This window comes from Mustela nivalis, assembly GCF_964662115.1.
Source record: "Mustela nivalis genome assembly, chromosome: 13".
Taxonomy (NCBI): Eukaryota; Metazoa; Chordata; class Mammalia; order Carnivora; family Mustelidae; genus Mustela; species Mustela nivalis.
The window spans coordinates 16303043-16317178 of NC_139032.1; the positions used below are offsets into that span (position 1 = coordinate 16303043).

General features: G+C 42.6%; 1 protein-coding gene across 2 annotated transcripts in view; it reads left to right on the top strand.

Annotated features, from left to right (window-relative positions):
* Window positions 1-14136, top strand: part of LOC309845952 (uncharacterized protein) — a 90532-nt gene that overhangs the window by 2317 nt on the left and 74079 nt on the right. For both annotated transcript variants that reach the window (XM_082694501.1, XM_082694502.1), the window contains exon 3: window positions 1941-1999. In XM_082694501.1, the coding sequence (XP_082550627.1) occupies window positions 1941-1999 (59 nt within the window). The remainder of the gene's footprint in view (window positions 1-1940; window positions 2000-14136) is intronic.

A 14136-nucleotide genomic window follows, 5' to 3' on the forward strand; every position in this document is an offset into this window, starting at 1 on the left:
CTATTGATACCCTGGCCTTATCCCCTCAAAACTCAAAAATTCCAGCAGGAGCCCATAACTACAAGCAGCTGAGAGCTTTCCCTTGCTCCATCGGCGAGAGGAAGGCTGGAAGTGCTAGGGGCTTAAGGATGCTAGATGTAGCCCTGCATCATGGATGGATGAGAGAGAGTCAAGACCTTAGCTTCCTTGCTGCTTGGGGGAGACACGGGGTGGAAAGCATGTTCTTTAGTATCTCGAGGAGGGCCCCAGTGGGCCCAAGCCACAACTGCTCCTAGTGGAAACGTACTCTAACACACACGTTCTTGACTCTCTTTCCTCTCCCGTCTCATTTCCCCATCCTTTAATGGTGCTCCTAAGACCTCAACCGCGAACACCAATTAGCAGCTTGGAAGAGTCTAGTGTTCTGAAAGGAACGGCTTGAGGACAGGCTTCTTGAGCCATTGGGCTGCTGTCATAGTCTCATGACCTCCTTTACTTTTACCAGAGATTAGAGGAATGTATTCATATTCACAAAATGAAGAATGAGAGACAAGGCAAAAAACAAATTTTATCCCAGCAGAGACTTGATGGGCCCTCATGTTACTTTTGGAAAACCTGGAACATTTAAGAAAAATAAATATCTGTGGTCTATAAACCACCTAGTCTATGGTGTTGTTACAGGAGCCCAGACAGACTAAGACAAGGGGTTTTCTCCATGGGTGTTCAAGGGATTAGTGGTTAGAATTCAGAGTCCTTCAATTCACCTTGGAGATTAGATAGATAGATAGATAGATAGGGCTGGTTCTAGGTAGATAGGCATCTATATATGTATATACCCTTATTTTCCTCAAACTGTAACTGAAATTTAATATTTCCTTTAGTTGTGAATAGGCAACATACCAACCAGTAGAATTGGCAGCACCTGTAACTTTATAACCTGTAAATACTGATGTTTCTCTGTATCACATTATAATTATTTTGCCTTAAGATATTTTTAGTCATCACAACTTCAAAATTATGGTAGTTGTCATACCCTTAAGAGCTCTTTTTATCTAATGTTGTATATATATATATATATATATATATATATATATATATGAAACATATGTAATAAATAGTATATTTATCTGTTTAAATATTTTTATAATTTTTTTGAGAGACAGAAAGTGTGCACACACATGAGCAGTGTGGGAGTGTGGGGAAGGAAAGGAGGCAGAAGGAGAGAGAGAATTTTAAGCAGGTTCCCAGCGGGGAGCCCCACTCAGGGTTTGAGCTCCCTATCCTGACATCATGACCTGAGTCAAAACCAAAGTCGGATGCTTAACCACTGAGCCACCCCCACGCCACCATAACTGTTATTGTTTTTTTTTTTTTTAAGTCTGCATTTGATGTCCTTTGGAGTCCTATGTATTTTATTTATGCATTTAAAGTATTTCTTTTCTGAGAAGGGAGCCCTAGTCATCACCAGACTTCCCAGGAGTTCAAGGCGTAGAAAAGAATAATAACGCCTAATGGACACTATTCTTACTCATTTCCCAGTTTGGGAAACTGAGGTACAGGAAGCCTAAGCAATTTACCCAAAGTCAAAGGGCTGATAATGAGCAGAGCCAGGATAGCAATCCACGTAATCTGGCTCCAGAGTTCATGACCTTAACCAAGAAAGACCCTGTGGCTACCTCTCTGAGATCCTAGCAGAGTCTTTCTACCAGTTTACGGAGGGACCGGGTCTACCCGCAAGGACTGTCGGCCCCCCCGCCGACAGAGCAGAGCAGTCAGGTGTGCGCAGTTGAACTTTTCATTGGCTTCACCTGCACCATCCTGCTTGTTCTGCCTTTGCCTAGTTCTGAGTCCCTCTCGGCCCTCTCAGTCCTCTGCTTTCCAGCCGCGCTGCGTTCCTCCGCCTGAAGCATTTGAACGGTCTTTCCGCCTTGCTGCACTGCTCTTCCTTCATTTCCTTCTAGTCCTGGGACCTCGGTTCCTGTTGCCGCCTTGCAGAGGGCTTCCGGGATTACGTACCAGAGTAAGTTCTGATTTTCTTCATATATTTTATATGTCGACCCTTTGTTGGTGCTGGGTATTGCAAATATTTCTTGTAGTTTGATATTTCTTGTAGTTTGGGGCTTATCTTTTCACCCACTTAACCTAATCATTCCCTAGGCAAAATTGTTCGTTTTAATGAGTGAAATTGATCACCTTTTCTTCATAGTTTGTGCTTTTTGTTTCTTAAGAAATCAACCATTCTCAGGGCGCCTGGGTGGCTCGGTGGGTTAAGCCACTGCCTTTGGCTCAGGTCATAATCTCAGGGTCCTGGGATCGAGCCCCACATCTGGCTCCCTGCTGAGCAGAGAGCCTATCTCCCTCTCTTTCTCTGCCTGCCTCTCTGCTTACTTGTGATCTCTCTCTGTGTCAAATAGATAAGTAAAATCTTAAAAAAAAAAAAAAAATACAATCAACCATTCTCTTCCTCCAAGGTCACAAAGATAATATTTTTGTGGTTCTTCCCAAAGGTTTTTATCTTTTGCCATTCACAGCTAAAGCCTTGATACACCTGAAATCAACTTTGGTGAAATTGCCAAGTAGGGATTCGATTTATTTTCTCTATAAATCTGAAACATTTCTTTTGTTTTTCTTTTGCTTTTTTTAACATCTTAATTTTATTTTCAGTGTTCCAAGATTCATTCTTAAAAATTTTTTTTCAGTGTTCCAAGATTCATTCTTAAAAATTTTTTTGTTTTAGAATATTTAAATTACAGAATACTGTATTTCCTAGCAATAAAACACGAGGTATTTAATAGCGAGAGAAACCCTGACATTCTCTAGGAAGAGCATATCCTAGGTTGTGGTTTAAAGGGTGAAGAAAGCACATTTCTATTTTATATTTTCACTAAGTACTTTCTATAGAAGTTCCAACTGGCCAGTTAAGCACTTAAATTATAAACCCCTTAAAAAGGAAAAGATAAGCTATATGGAATTGGAGCCATGTCTCTCTGCTTTGGATACTATTTCTTGGGGCAGTCTCACTTAGCATTATGTTCAACCACTTGACATTTAAGTTCCAGGAAGTGAAACTTCTGGGAGATAAAAGATCTGGAGGAATGCGTGGGCACGCCTGCGTGCATCAGTCCGTGTCTCTGTGTGTTTATGTTGGGATTTCTGTGTTCGCATATGTACGAAGTAAGGGAGAAAGTGCAGAAACGGCAGTGAGGCCCTTTGTCCTGTAAAAGGGACCTCCCCCTATGTCCCACACAATCGAAGGTGATGAAGAAGAAGAGTGCTAGTAACAGTGCATGCTGAGATTGTTGCTTTTATAAACTCCATTAGTTCAGCAGGTCGCCCCAATCACTCATGTCAGGTACAGGGAAAAGAAGGGAAGATGGAAGGAAGTGGGCAACTGGTAGAAAGTCCTGCTGGGGGATCTGCACGTACGACCTTGATAATTTGTGGGTAATTCTTGGCACACAGCAAGACGTGTTGGGGCCCTGACTGTGGACCCAGGCATCACTATAGATGAATAAAAAGTCACAGCTGAGCATCTAGAAAGATAACTGGCTCCTAGGAGTAGATGATTATAGCTGTAACCTCCCTACTGGAGAATCAATAGCACAAGTATTTTAGTCCCTTAATTGGGCTTTAATCTGAAAATGGCACAGCGAGACTTTACATTTCAAAAGAAACCCAGAGGGGGGAAAATCCCCTTTTTTAGACTCCCAGGGAATGAAACAGGATGATTGCCACTCATTCTCTTATTAGGACTCCCTAGGTACTATGCCTGGGTCTAATTCTTAATAATACTGTAGGACAACAGTTAAGAGCTCAGGCCCTGGGATTCTGTTCCTGTACCCCCAATTTATTACTTGTTTATTCTTAACAAGTGACTTTATCTTTATGCCTGAGTTCCTTTATCTATCAAAATGAGGGAGTAAATCTACCTCGTGGAATTCTTCTAAGGGTTAGATGATTGATTATGTGTTCAATGCGTGATCAGAGCCTGATTAGTAATATTACAGCAAACTGAATTAAGAAAGAAAATGCTAGCTGCTTTTCTTTCCTCCTTGCTACTTCACCTCCAGGAAAGGGACTTGACATTTTGTTTCTCTAAAATGTCCCCAGAGGGGGGAGTGTGTTAGATGGCACTCTTGTTCTCAATTCTTTGTTGTTTCTCCCCGTGGGTACTTTAGTTTTCCAGGCATCAAGTTGACCATGTGATGTGTTCCAGAAGGTACACTGTGATACATGCAGCTTCCAAGGAAACCTGAAGGGTCATGTCATGGTGTGAGGTTTTATGGCTCTTTTTCTCATGAAACCGGGTAGGGCCAGCCCCAACGCCTGGGTAAAGAAGATAAGGATTAGAGCCATCTCCAACATGAAACTGACAAGAATCATGGTGAAGAAATAAACTTCTGTGTTGTGAGCCCCTGAGAGTTTGTTGCTGCCTTATAACGTGCTGCCTGAGAAAGAGGAGAAGGGGAAGAATATAGTTTAGGTAGAAGCAGAAACAGTCAGTCTGGGGGAGAAAGAAATTGTCCAACCCAGGAAAAAGGTGTTTTCTCAGGGACCCACACCTACTCCTACCCTGCCATTTCTCTGCCTCGAATAGGAGATCGACCTGAGAAAAGCAAACAGCTTCATGCATTTTAAGTAGGAAAAAATGTGAGTCTTAGGAGTTTTCACACTTCTTGAATTGAGCACCCACTTTGAAGGGATCAGCCACGTTTAGTTATCTACCTAACACCACGATGTGGTGGAAGACTGTCATAGATCTGAAACTGTTGGGGTCTCCCTGAAAGATCTAGACTGCATAAGCCCCTATTCCAGGGTTTTAGCTTAACCCTAATGGGAACAAGATTAGAAATTTGATTTAGAAGTCTGAACTAATGTGGTATATCTTGCATGCAGTTGTGGTGATTATGGGTTCACACCTGCTGTGTTTTCTTGGTTCCAGAGACCTCACTGCTGTTTTAGGGACTTCTTTGGAAAAAGAGGAGTACTCATTAAAACATTAGCAAGTAGATCTACAGGATATTTAAGCAATAACTGAATTAGGGACCATGATGGCATAATCCCTGTGGTGATGAATTTCTAACATGGCAATTTATTACTTTGGATTAACATACGAGTATTATTTTGTTGGCCGATATCTTTATCTCCTCCATTTTCTAGAGAATTCTTTGAATTATTGACCTATGCCTGCCCAACTTTTCCAGCCTTAGGGGCTTGCTTTTTAATTTCTGAATTGTGTTTTATCATCTGCCAGGTTCTTTGCCTATTAAAATAATCCTAAATTCATTTATTCTGTGGAAAGCATTGAACTATTGGCTGTGTATATGAGGATATTCCTGGTGAAATAGAATGTTAGTAGCAGAATTCGATAGTGGAGAAATCTCATTAACCAGAGCCAGTTCTCATCAGCAAAGAAGCACACTATTATTTTTTTCATCTTTTATCTCTCTGGTCTTATTTTAAAATACTTTTTTGACCCTGCTTCTGCTGAAAGCCACTGTACCATTTTGCTAACTTCCTTTACATCAAAACACCTTCAGAAATGTGTTTATTCTCACTCTCTCCCATTGTCTCACTCCTCAGTCCCGCGCCCACCAGGCTTTTCCCTTTCGCCTGACTCCACCCAGCCGCTCTTAACAAAAGTCACTGATGGGGGTGCTTGGTGGCTCAGTGGGTTAAACGTCAGACTCTTGATTTCAGCTCAGGTCATGATCTCAGGGTCATGAAATAGAGCCTCGTGTCGGGCTCTGCGCTGAATGTGAAGCCTGCTTGACATTCTCTCTCATCTCCCTGTGCTCTCCCCACTGCTCCTCCCTCTATGGGCTTAAAAAAAGAAAGAAAGAAAGAGAAATTCCTGATGACCTTCATGTTGTTTGATCTGCTAAGGACCTCTTAGCCTCACCCAGCTTGACCATTACCTGGCTCCTTGAGAGCCCATTCCCCTGGTTTCCCTTGTGTGAATTCCTCTCCCTCTTCTCCTGCCACTGGAATGCTGCCCATGAGGTCTTAGCCCATGAGTGTCTCCTCGCCCTTTGTGGGCATCCCATCCAGTGTCAGAATTTCAGATAACCTCTTTATGCTGATGACTCCAAAATATTCATCGTCAGGCCCGGATTCTTCTCCTGCTTTGGACTTGTATATTTTAACCCCCTTCTTAAGATCTTCTATTAGAACTCTTATACACATCTCCAATTTATCCAAAGTCAAAATTCAGGTCTTCACCCATAAAACTGATACACCTATAATCTTTTCCATCTCAGAAAAATGGAAATGCTCTTCTTCCAGTAACTGAGAACAAATACCTCAAAGTTTCCTCTGACTCCCTTCTGTCTCATCCTTTATCTAATCCATCAGGAGATTCTGGTGGCCCTACCTTTAAAATATACCAAGAATCCACCTGCTTCCCATCACTGTGGTAATCTGGCCTCTCACCATTTTCTGCTAAGAAAATCACTGTTGCTTGCTTGCTTGCTTGCTTTTTTTTAGGATTTTATTTATTTGTTTGACAGACAGATCACAAGTAGGCAGAGAGGCAGGCAGAGAGAGAGGGGGGAAGCAGACTCCCTGCTGAGCAGAGAGCCCTATGCGGTGCTCGATCCCAGGACCCTGGGATCATGACCGGAGCTGAAGGCAAAGGTTTTAATCCACTGAGCCACCCAAGTGCCCCTCACTGTTGCTTTCCAACCAGTCTTCCTACTCTCACATTTGCCCTTTCCTGTAGTCATCATCAACAAAGCGGCCCAAATGGTTCTGCTAAACTTAGAACAGACAATCTCACTCTTGTGCTCAAAATTGCATTGTGGCTCCTCATTTCCTTCAGAATTTAATCTGCAGTCTTGACAATACACAGCAAGTGCTGCCTGTGCTTCTGATCTTTCTGACTACATCCAGTGTCCCTCACTCCCTCATTCACTCTGCTCTGCCACATTGTCCTTTTCACTGCCTTCTAACCACATCAGACACATGTGTGCCTCAGGGCCTTTGTACTGACTGTCCCTGATGCCTGGAATGCTTTTCCATTGAATATCTGCCTGGCTCACTCCACATTTCCCTCAAGTCCTTGCCCAAATGTCTTCTTCTCACTGAGGCTCACTGATCCTCATAAATCTCTACCCCTCCATCTAACAGTGTTGCTCTCTCTGTCATTTCTGGTTTTCCTTAACCCTTCTTTCTTTCTTTAGCCAGACTACTTCTCCCATTCTAACATACCATACTCTGTCTCAGTGATCATGTTTGTTTCTTACTGTTCACATTCCCTCCAGGGAATGGGAAGCCAGGAAATCCTGTTGATTTTGTTCGGTGAGCATAGTACCTGGTACATATCAGATGCTCAGTGAGTATTTATTGAGTGATTTAGTAGGGAGTGAATGCAGTGCAGTGCAGTGGGCTCGTGGTCACAGGGCAGAGCCAAGCAGCACTCAGGTTTGACCCGTACTGTAGCAAGGTGGTGTCCTGCAGTTAGCATGAGCGCTTGCACAATGCTGACAGTGACAGTAAATTAAATCAAATTAAATTTTGCACGTGAGGGGACTCGGTAACCCCACCTAGTGCTGGACTTGGTCACGTGTGATAAAGTCTGTTCCTTAGCTAAAAATACCTGAATAGAGAAGATGATAAAGAAACACCAAAGTGTATCTGAGTGAATTTAAAATTTCATCCCCCATAAATGCAAGCACCCATTTTTTTTCCTTTTTTTCATACAGTGCCTTACTGATCATCACAGAAACAGGGAAACGAAATTATTTTCTTCTGGGGAAGGCAGGGTCTTTAGAAGAGAAACACTGTAATTGTCCTAATTTTTAAGGTTATTTGAGTGCACTGCAGACAAAGTGAAATCGCGCATTAATATTTGGAAGAGATGGTGATAGAGTTATTTACTTGCTACAAGTTAGACTTTTACATTTAATTCTGTTCAGTTCAATTATTAACATTTTCCTTCCGAGAGATGCAAAGGTCCCTTAGTTATCCAGGAAACTCTTCTCAAGCTCTAAGAGTTAATATTCTGAAGGCTGGCTGAGTGGCCACAGGCCCATCATTCACGGGACCTGAACCCTATGTCAAACCTCTTGCTGGGATAAACTCTTTTTAATATTCAGATCATAGAGTTGCTGTCTGCTTGGCTTTGGATATGGAATTCACAGAAAAGGGCCCCAGAAGAATTCACGGTGTGACCCATTACCTCAACCGTATCTACACTATTGCTCTCCACTTCGTAAAGAATTCCAAGGAGTAAAGGGAAGATTCTAGGTTTTCACACCTTCATTCGCTTGTTTCCTGCTATGGTGGCAGTTCGGCAGAGATCTGGAAACTCAGTAAGGAGAAAGCTTGCTCTTGACCAAATTAAAAATTTTTCTGACTGCTTGAATGTGTGCGGTTTGATCTTCTTGCTTTTATTTAGGTCACTAACTGAAATTGGCATTTAAAACGTCATAATGTTATAATTAATGTTAATTATAATGATAATACCACAAGAGCCAAGAGTGGAATGGAAAGGAGTTCTGCCGTCCCCCTTTAGGACGCTCTCCTTAAAAGCAGCCTGTCATTGATTCGTCTCCTACCCACTTAAGCCCCCATGTTGCATCACCACTTCCTCATATCAGGGAGATCATATGACAGTTGTCTTTCTCTGCTTGACTTATTTCGCTAAGCATGATATGCTCTAGTTCCATCCATGTTGTCGCAAATGGCAAGATTTCATTTCTTTTGATGGCTGCATAGTATTCCATTGTGTATATATACCACATCTTCTTGATCCATTCATCTGTTGAATGACATCTAGGTTCTTTCCATAGTTTGGCTATTGTGGACATTGCTGCTATAAACATTCGGGTGCACGTGGCCCTTTGTACCCCTGGGGATAAAAATATATGTTTATAAAAAATAAAAAATTAAGAAATTTAAAAAATAAATAAATAAAAACCAATTTATTGGGATAAATGCACCCATAAAAAAAAAAAAAAGCAGCCTGTCACATTCCTCCCCCGTAGCTGTGGCCGCAGTTCAGTTTGATCCAACAGTTAGCCGAAGTGGACACCTCTCATGGGCAGACCTCTGAAGTCCTTTTGTCAACCCCAGTCCCTCATTAGTAGGTAACCCCAGCAGCCCAAGAATGCATCTTTCTCTCCCTCTCTCCTGGCCTGCCACCTTTGACCAGGCATGAACTATTTCTGTCCTTTGCAAATGACATACTAGAGCCCTTGGCTCTGAAGAGATGGTGGGTGGTCGTTCTGTCATTGTTGTTGTTGTTTTAAGTGTCTTCATGGAGAGGGTATCACAGAAAAAAGATCTGGCAGGAACATATGTTTGTGGATGCTTTTTATAGCCCACATCAGGAAAAGGAGGAGAGCAATTCAGGATTGCAATTTATATCTGAATTATTTATTTGTACGTTAAACACAAGACTCCCTGGAAGGAGCTTTGCTTACAACTCACACAATATGCCAAGATGGCCAAACCCATGCTAGCATGCTTTTCCTTTTGGCAGATGGTCAGGCCAGTGGGGTAGACTCCTACTCAATCCCAGGTGCCAATTCCATTCCTTGAGTTTCTTAAGTGGATCCTAATCTTAACCACTCGCTGTGCCTGAGACACAGATCTGCAGTAAACTTGCCTGGATAGAGATTTGTTTGGCCACTTGCTAACTTCATGACTTTGGACACGTGGCTTCATAACTCTAAATCTCTGTTTTCTCATCTGTAAAATAGGGGTCATGATAACTCTTACTTCATAGGGTTTGTCTGGGGGACCAAATCTATGTGAGGAATCTGGTTCAGTGCTTGGCGTAAATAAATCTATAAATATTAGCTCTTATGATTGTTTCTCATTGGTACCATGGAATAGCGACTTTGAGGTAATGTTCATAGAAAAAAATCCAGAATTTGGGTATGTGCTATAGATTTCCTGATGTCTGCTTCAGTTTGGGTTTACCCCGAAGTAGGATCTAAAGCCGAGATTGAAGTGCAAGTGACTTATTTGGGAGGATGATATCAGAACATAGTGAGGAAGTAGGGGAGTGATACAGGTCTAAAAGCTGCCGAAAACAAAAATTTATTGTATAATATGCAACGGTGTAGATTACAGAATGTTATCTCTTATTTCTCTGGAGAACTAACTAATACACCATCCTAATCGGGGCACCCAAGGTTAGAGTCACCAGTGATAAGATGTACTGACCTCATAAAACTCTTGACCCAATGCACTAGGAAGGACACAACACCATTTCTGGGGTATTCTTGCCCAAAATGCATAACCTCCTTCCAATGACGAGACCACAGCAGACAAACTCAAGCTGACGTTCTTTGAACTTCCAGACGATAATATCTCTGAGCCAGAAAAGCAAGGTTTTCTTTTGAGGTCCTCTAATCTCACTCCACAAATTCAGGATTTCTTATCCTGGTCCAGGTATCGTGTTTTTTTATCTTCTGCCAGAAGGATCCCAGTCTGAGATGAACCTTTTCAAGGGAATCACTGGAAGGGGAGCCTCCATGCTATGGTCTCTCACCCTCCCTCCCCAGCACTGCACTCAGTTTCAGGAGCCTTTGGCAAAGTAGGTCTGGGGTCGTCATTCTATACTATCGATGACCAACTATTATGTTTGGTTCAAACTCCTGTGCAACTCCTTCCCTAGAGACACAGAGCACCAGGTAAATGGGAAGAGGTCCAGACCTTCTACTCGGAGCCCACAGGAGCATGGGCCCTGTGATTAAGTCTAGTCTTCCAACCAAATTTCCGCTTTCTGGGGCGTGAGTTACATTGCAGGCGAGATGACCTGTGTTTAGATTAAAAAAACTATGCCGCTACCATGGCATCTTTCATTCGATCAATGGTTTTTAGGAAGATGAATCTTATCTCTAGAGGCAGCACAGAATTCCACTGAGACCTCTCAGCCCTATGGGTCGAACCTGGAGATTCAGACACATCTACTGCCCATTTTACTTGGCTATGTCACGAGCCCCTTCAAAATCACTATCAGCCTCCTAAAACATGCTTTTTTCCTGTTCCCTCCTCAAGGAATTGGAAATGGAAAAATCATTGACTAAGGGACTCAGGCCGGGAATGTCTCCATTCTCCTTGGACCACCCCCCCAACCCCCTTACTCCTGTGTACACTCACTCACAGGTCCTGGTGTTTCTACTGTGTATATCTACTCCCCTCCACCCCCACTATCACTGTCCTTGTCCATATCTCACCTGAACTAGGAAAATAGCATCCCAGTGAAACTCTAGACAGTTCCTTCTTCAGTCCTTCATTTATACATAGCCAGTTTGCTATGTTTCACACACAAACCTGATCAAACCTCTCTCCTGTTTCACACACAAACCTGATCAAACCTCTCTCCTGTTTCACACACAAACCTGATCAAACCTCTCTCCTGTTTCACACACAAACCTGATCAAACCTCTCTCCCGCTTGCAACCTCTTGGTGCCCACATTTCCAAGGATCTGGTGTTACCTTCTAAGCCTCATTTGAGTCCATTCTTCCCCCAACAACCTGCCATTCAACTTGACCAAATTTCTTTCAGTTCCTTGAATGATTAAGGATCTGTTTTACTTACAAGGTGTTGCACAAATATCTCCTCTATCTGAAGTATCCCCACCCCCCCCCCGCATTCTTTACCTGACCAACTGTTGTTCATCTTTGGGTCTCGGTTCAGATGGGACTTAAAGTCTGACCTTCAGATCTGAGTGGATTCTTTTCCTGTGCTCCTAGCTACTTTGCCTCCAGTTATCACTTTCTTTGTCTATAACTCCCAGTAGATTAGGAGCCCAAAGAGAGCCTGAGTTGGCGTCACTTTGTACAACGAGCTTAGAGCACAGTATCTACTGTGTAAGGGTTCAACAAATATTTGCTGAATGAATAACGGAATTGTGAGAAGCCATTGTCCATAACTCCTTTATCATTCCCTTTATCATTACCAAATAAACCTCCAGGCAGTCAACAATATCAAGTCAAGTGCTGATTGCGGAAACCAAGTTTCTGAGCTGAGTTCTAGGGGAGATGACACTTCTGTCCCTATTTTCCTCCCTTTCTTCCCCTGCTTGGTATTTCTGACATTCCTTGGGGCACCTGGGTGTCTCAGTCGGTTGAGTGACCGACTCTTGATTTTGACGCAGGTCATGATCTTGCAGTAGTAAGAACGGGCCCCAGGTCGGGCTCTGCACTCAATGTGGAGTGAGGTTGAGATTCTCTGTCGGCCTTTGCCCCTCCTCCTTGTTTGTGGGTGTGTGCACTCTCTCTATCAAAATAAATAAGTAAAATCTTAAAGGTATCGGTGCCTTTTTAATTATATATATAATCCTTTTAAATTAAGAAAATTGTTAATCCACGCACCCGAAACAACACTTTTCTCTAGACTTGTTTTTCCATCTATCACAGTTGTGATCACACTGTATTGTTTTTAAGAGTACTATTCATAAACAACATCTTAATGAACGTATCACGTTCTCTTATTTACCCCGAAACCATGAGCTGAAGTCATTCATCTTGTGATTCAATTGTTAAACTATCTTTCAGAACACTAAAGAAAATGTAACTGTAATTAATAGGAGCCTGAATTTTCCAAAGAAAGCTATCCTGTGCAATATATTGCTCTCAGCTAGGATATTTACTGAATTAATAGTTTCCTAGAACTGCTGACCAAGGAGTCCTCTAGAATTTTTAAAGAAACCAGAGTCTTAGGTTCCAGACCTTTTCATTGCTGTAGAATTCCCCAAGATGGATGTGGGTTCCGTTGTGCCTTTATGGGTCTCATGAGATGCTACAGTAGATGGGAGTCCCAGAGTCCAGAGTCCAGCCCTCTCTAAGTTACCCTGAATTCTGACCCAGTAGCAACACTGCTTCCTATCTCTGAGCCTCAAGTTTTCTTACCATAAAGTGCTGATTCTGTTTCCCGCGCTATCTACTCCATGGGAATATTGACCAAATTCAAGGCAAAAATAAATACATATGTCTGCCTGAAATTTACACAGCCCTACACCAATGTAAGGCATGATTAGTCTCAGATAAAGAGCACAAATCTATCATTCCTCTTTGTACGGTTTAATCAACAGCATCAGACTCTCCTTGCTCCTTTTTCAGTTACAAAGTTAAACCAATTGTAAATGCCTTTGAGTGAAATTTTAAATCAAACGGTGGTAACAACTCACAGTGTAGGCAAAGCCTTCTATTTTGATAAAGTCTCCGTTTTCTGTCTTCTGAAAATAACATTTTGGCAAATCACTAAAATCTGTGGGAAGACTGACGCCTCAGAAAGCAGGCAGGAGCTGGAAAATGGTAAGAGGCAGGCTGCCGGCAATCGGGAAATTCTGTGCTCCTCCGTTTGGATCTGGGGCTTTCTCGAATTCTCTCAAGCCACTTTTGCAGTGTTTGGAAAGATTAGCTGCTTTAACTTAAAGACAGTATTTAAGGATGCTGAATGTATTAAAAGTATGTATTGATCTAAGGAGTGCTTACGAGTTTTTCATACATTTCACTTAACCTACCGACACAGGTTGGTTAAGTAGAGTCAATCTGATAACCGTTCTACTCACCACTCTGTTTCTTAAGTATTTGCACATGAAAACTCGCTCTGGGATCAATATTTGATCATGGTTTTGAGTAAAACATTAAATACTAAATCTCTCCTGTGATATAACAGACAGGTGGAGGGAGGGAGTGAGTGATGGTACCATAAGACCTTGGAGGACCCTGCATTCTCGTGGGGGTGGGCAACGCATCATCGTGGAAAGAACATAGGATGGGGAGTTCACTAGACAAGGTTTGAAAGGTTGACTCTGCCCTTGCTCACTGCGGTCACTTCAGGCAAGAAGGTTCTATTCATCAGTATCCGTTTTCTCATCTGTAGAATGGGAATAATGCGCCTTGTCCGTGGAGTTGGGACAGACAGGGTAGGTGAAGAGCTGGCCCGAGGCCGGTGTTCGCAACAGAGGAGTCATAGGAGCTGATGTTTCATGCCTCTCAAGGACCCTCTGACTTTACCGTCTGTCCCCGTGTGGCAACTTGTATCCTATTTTGCAGATGTGCTGACGAGTTCGGGTGCCCCCCCACCCACTTCACATAGCAAGCTTTTGTCTGGCACCCACCTATCCCTCAGCTGTGATTGCATTTCCCTTCTGTTCACAGGGGGAAAGGAAGGGGATTGTAAAATAGGTTCAGAG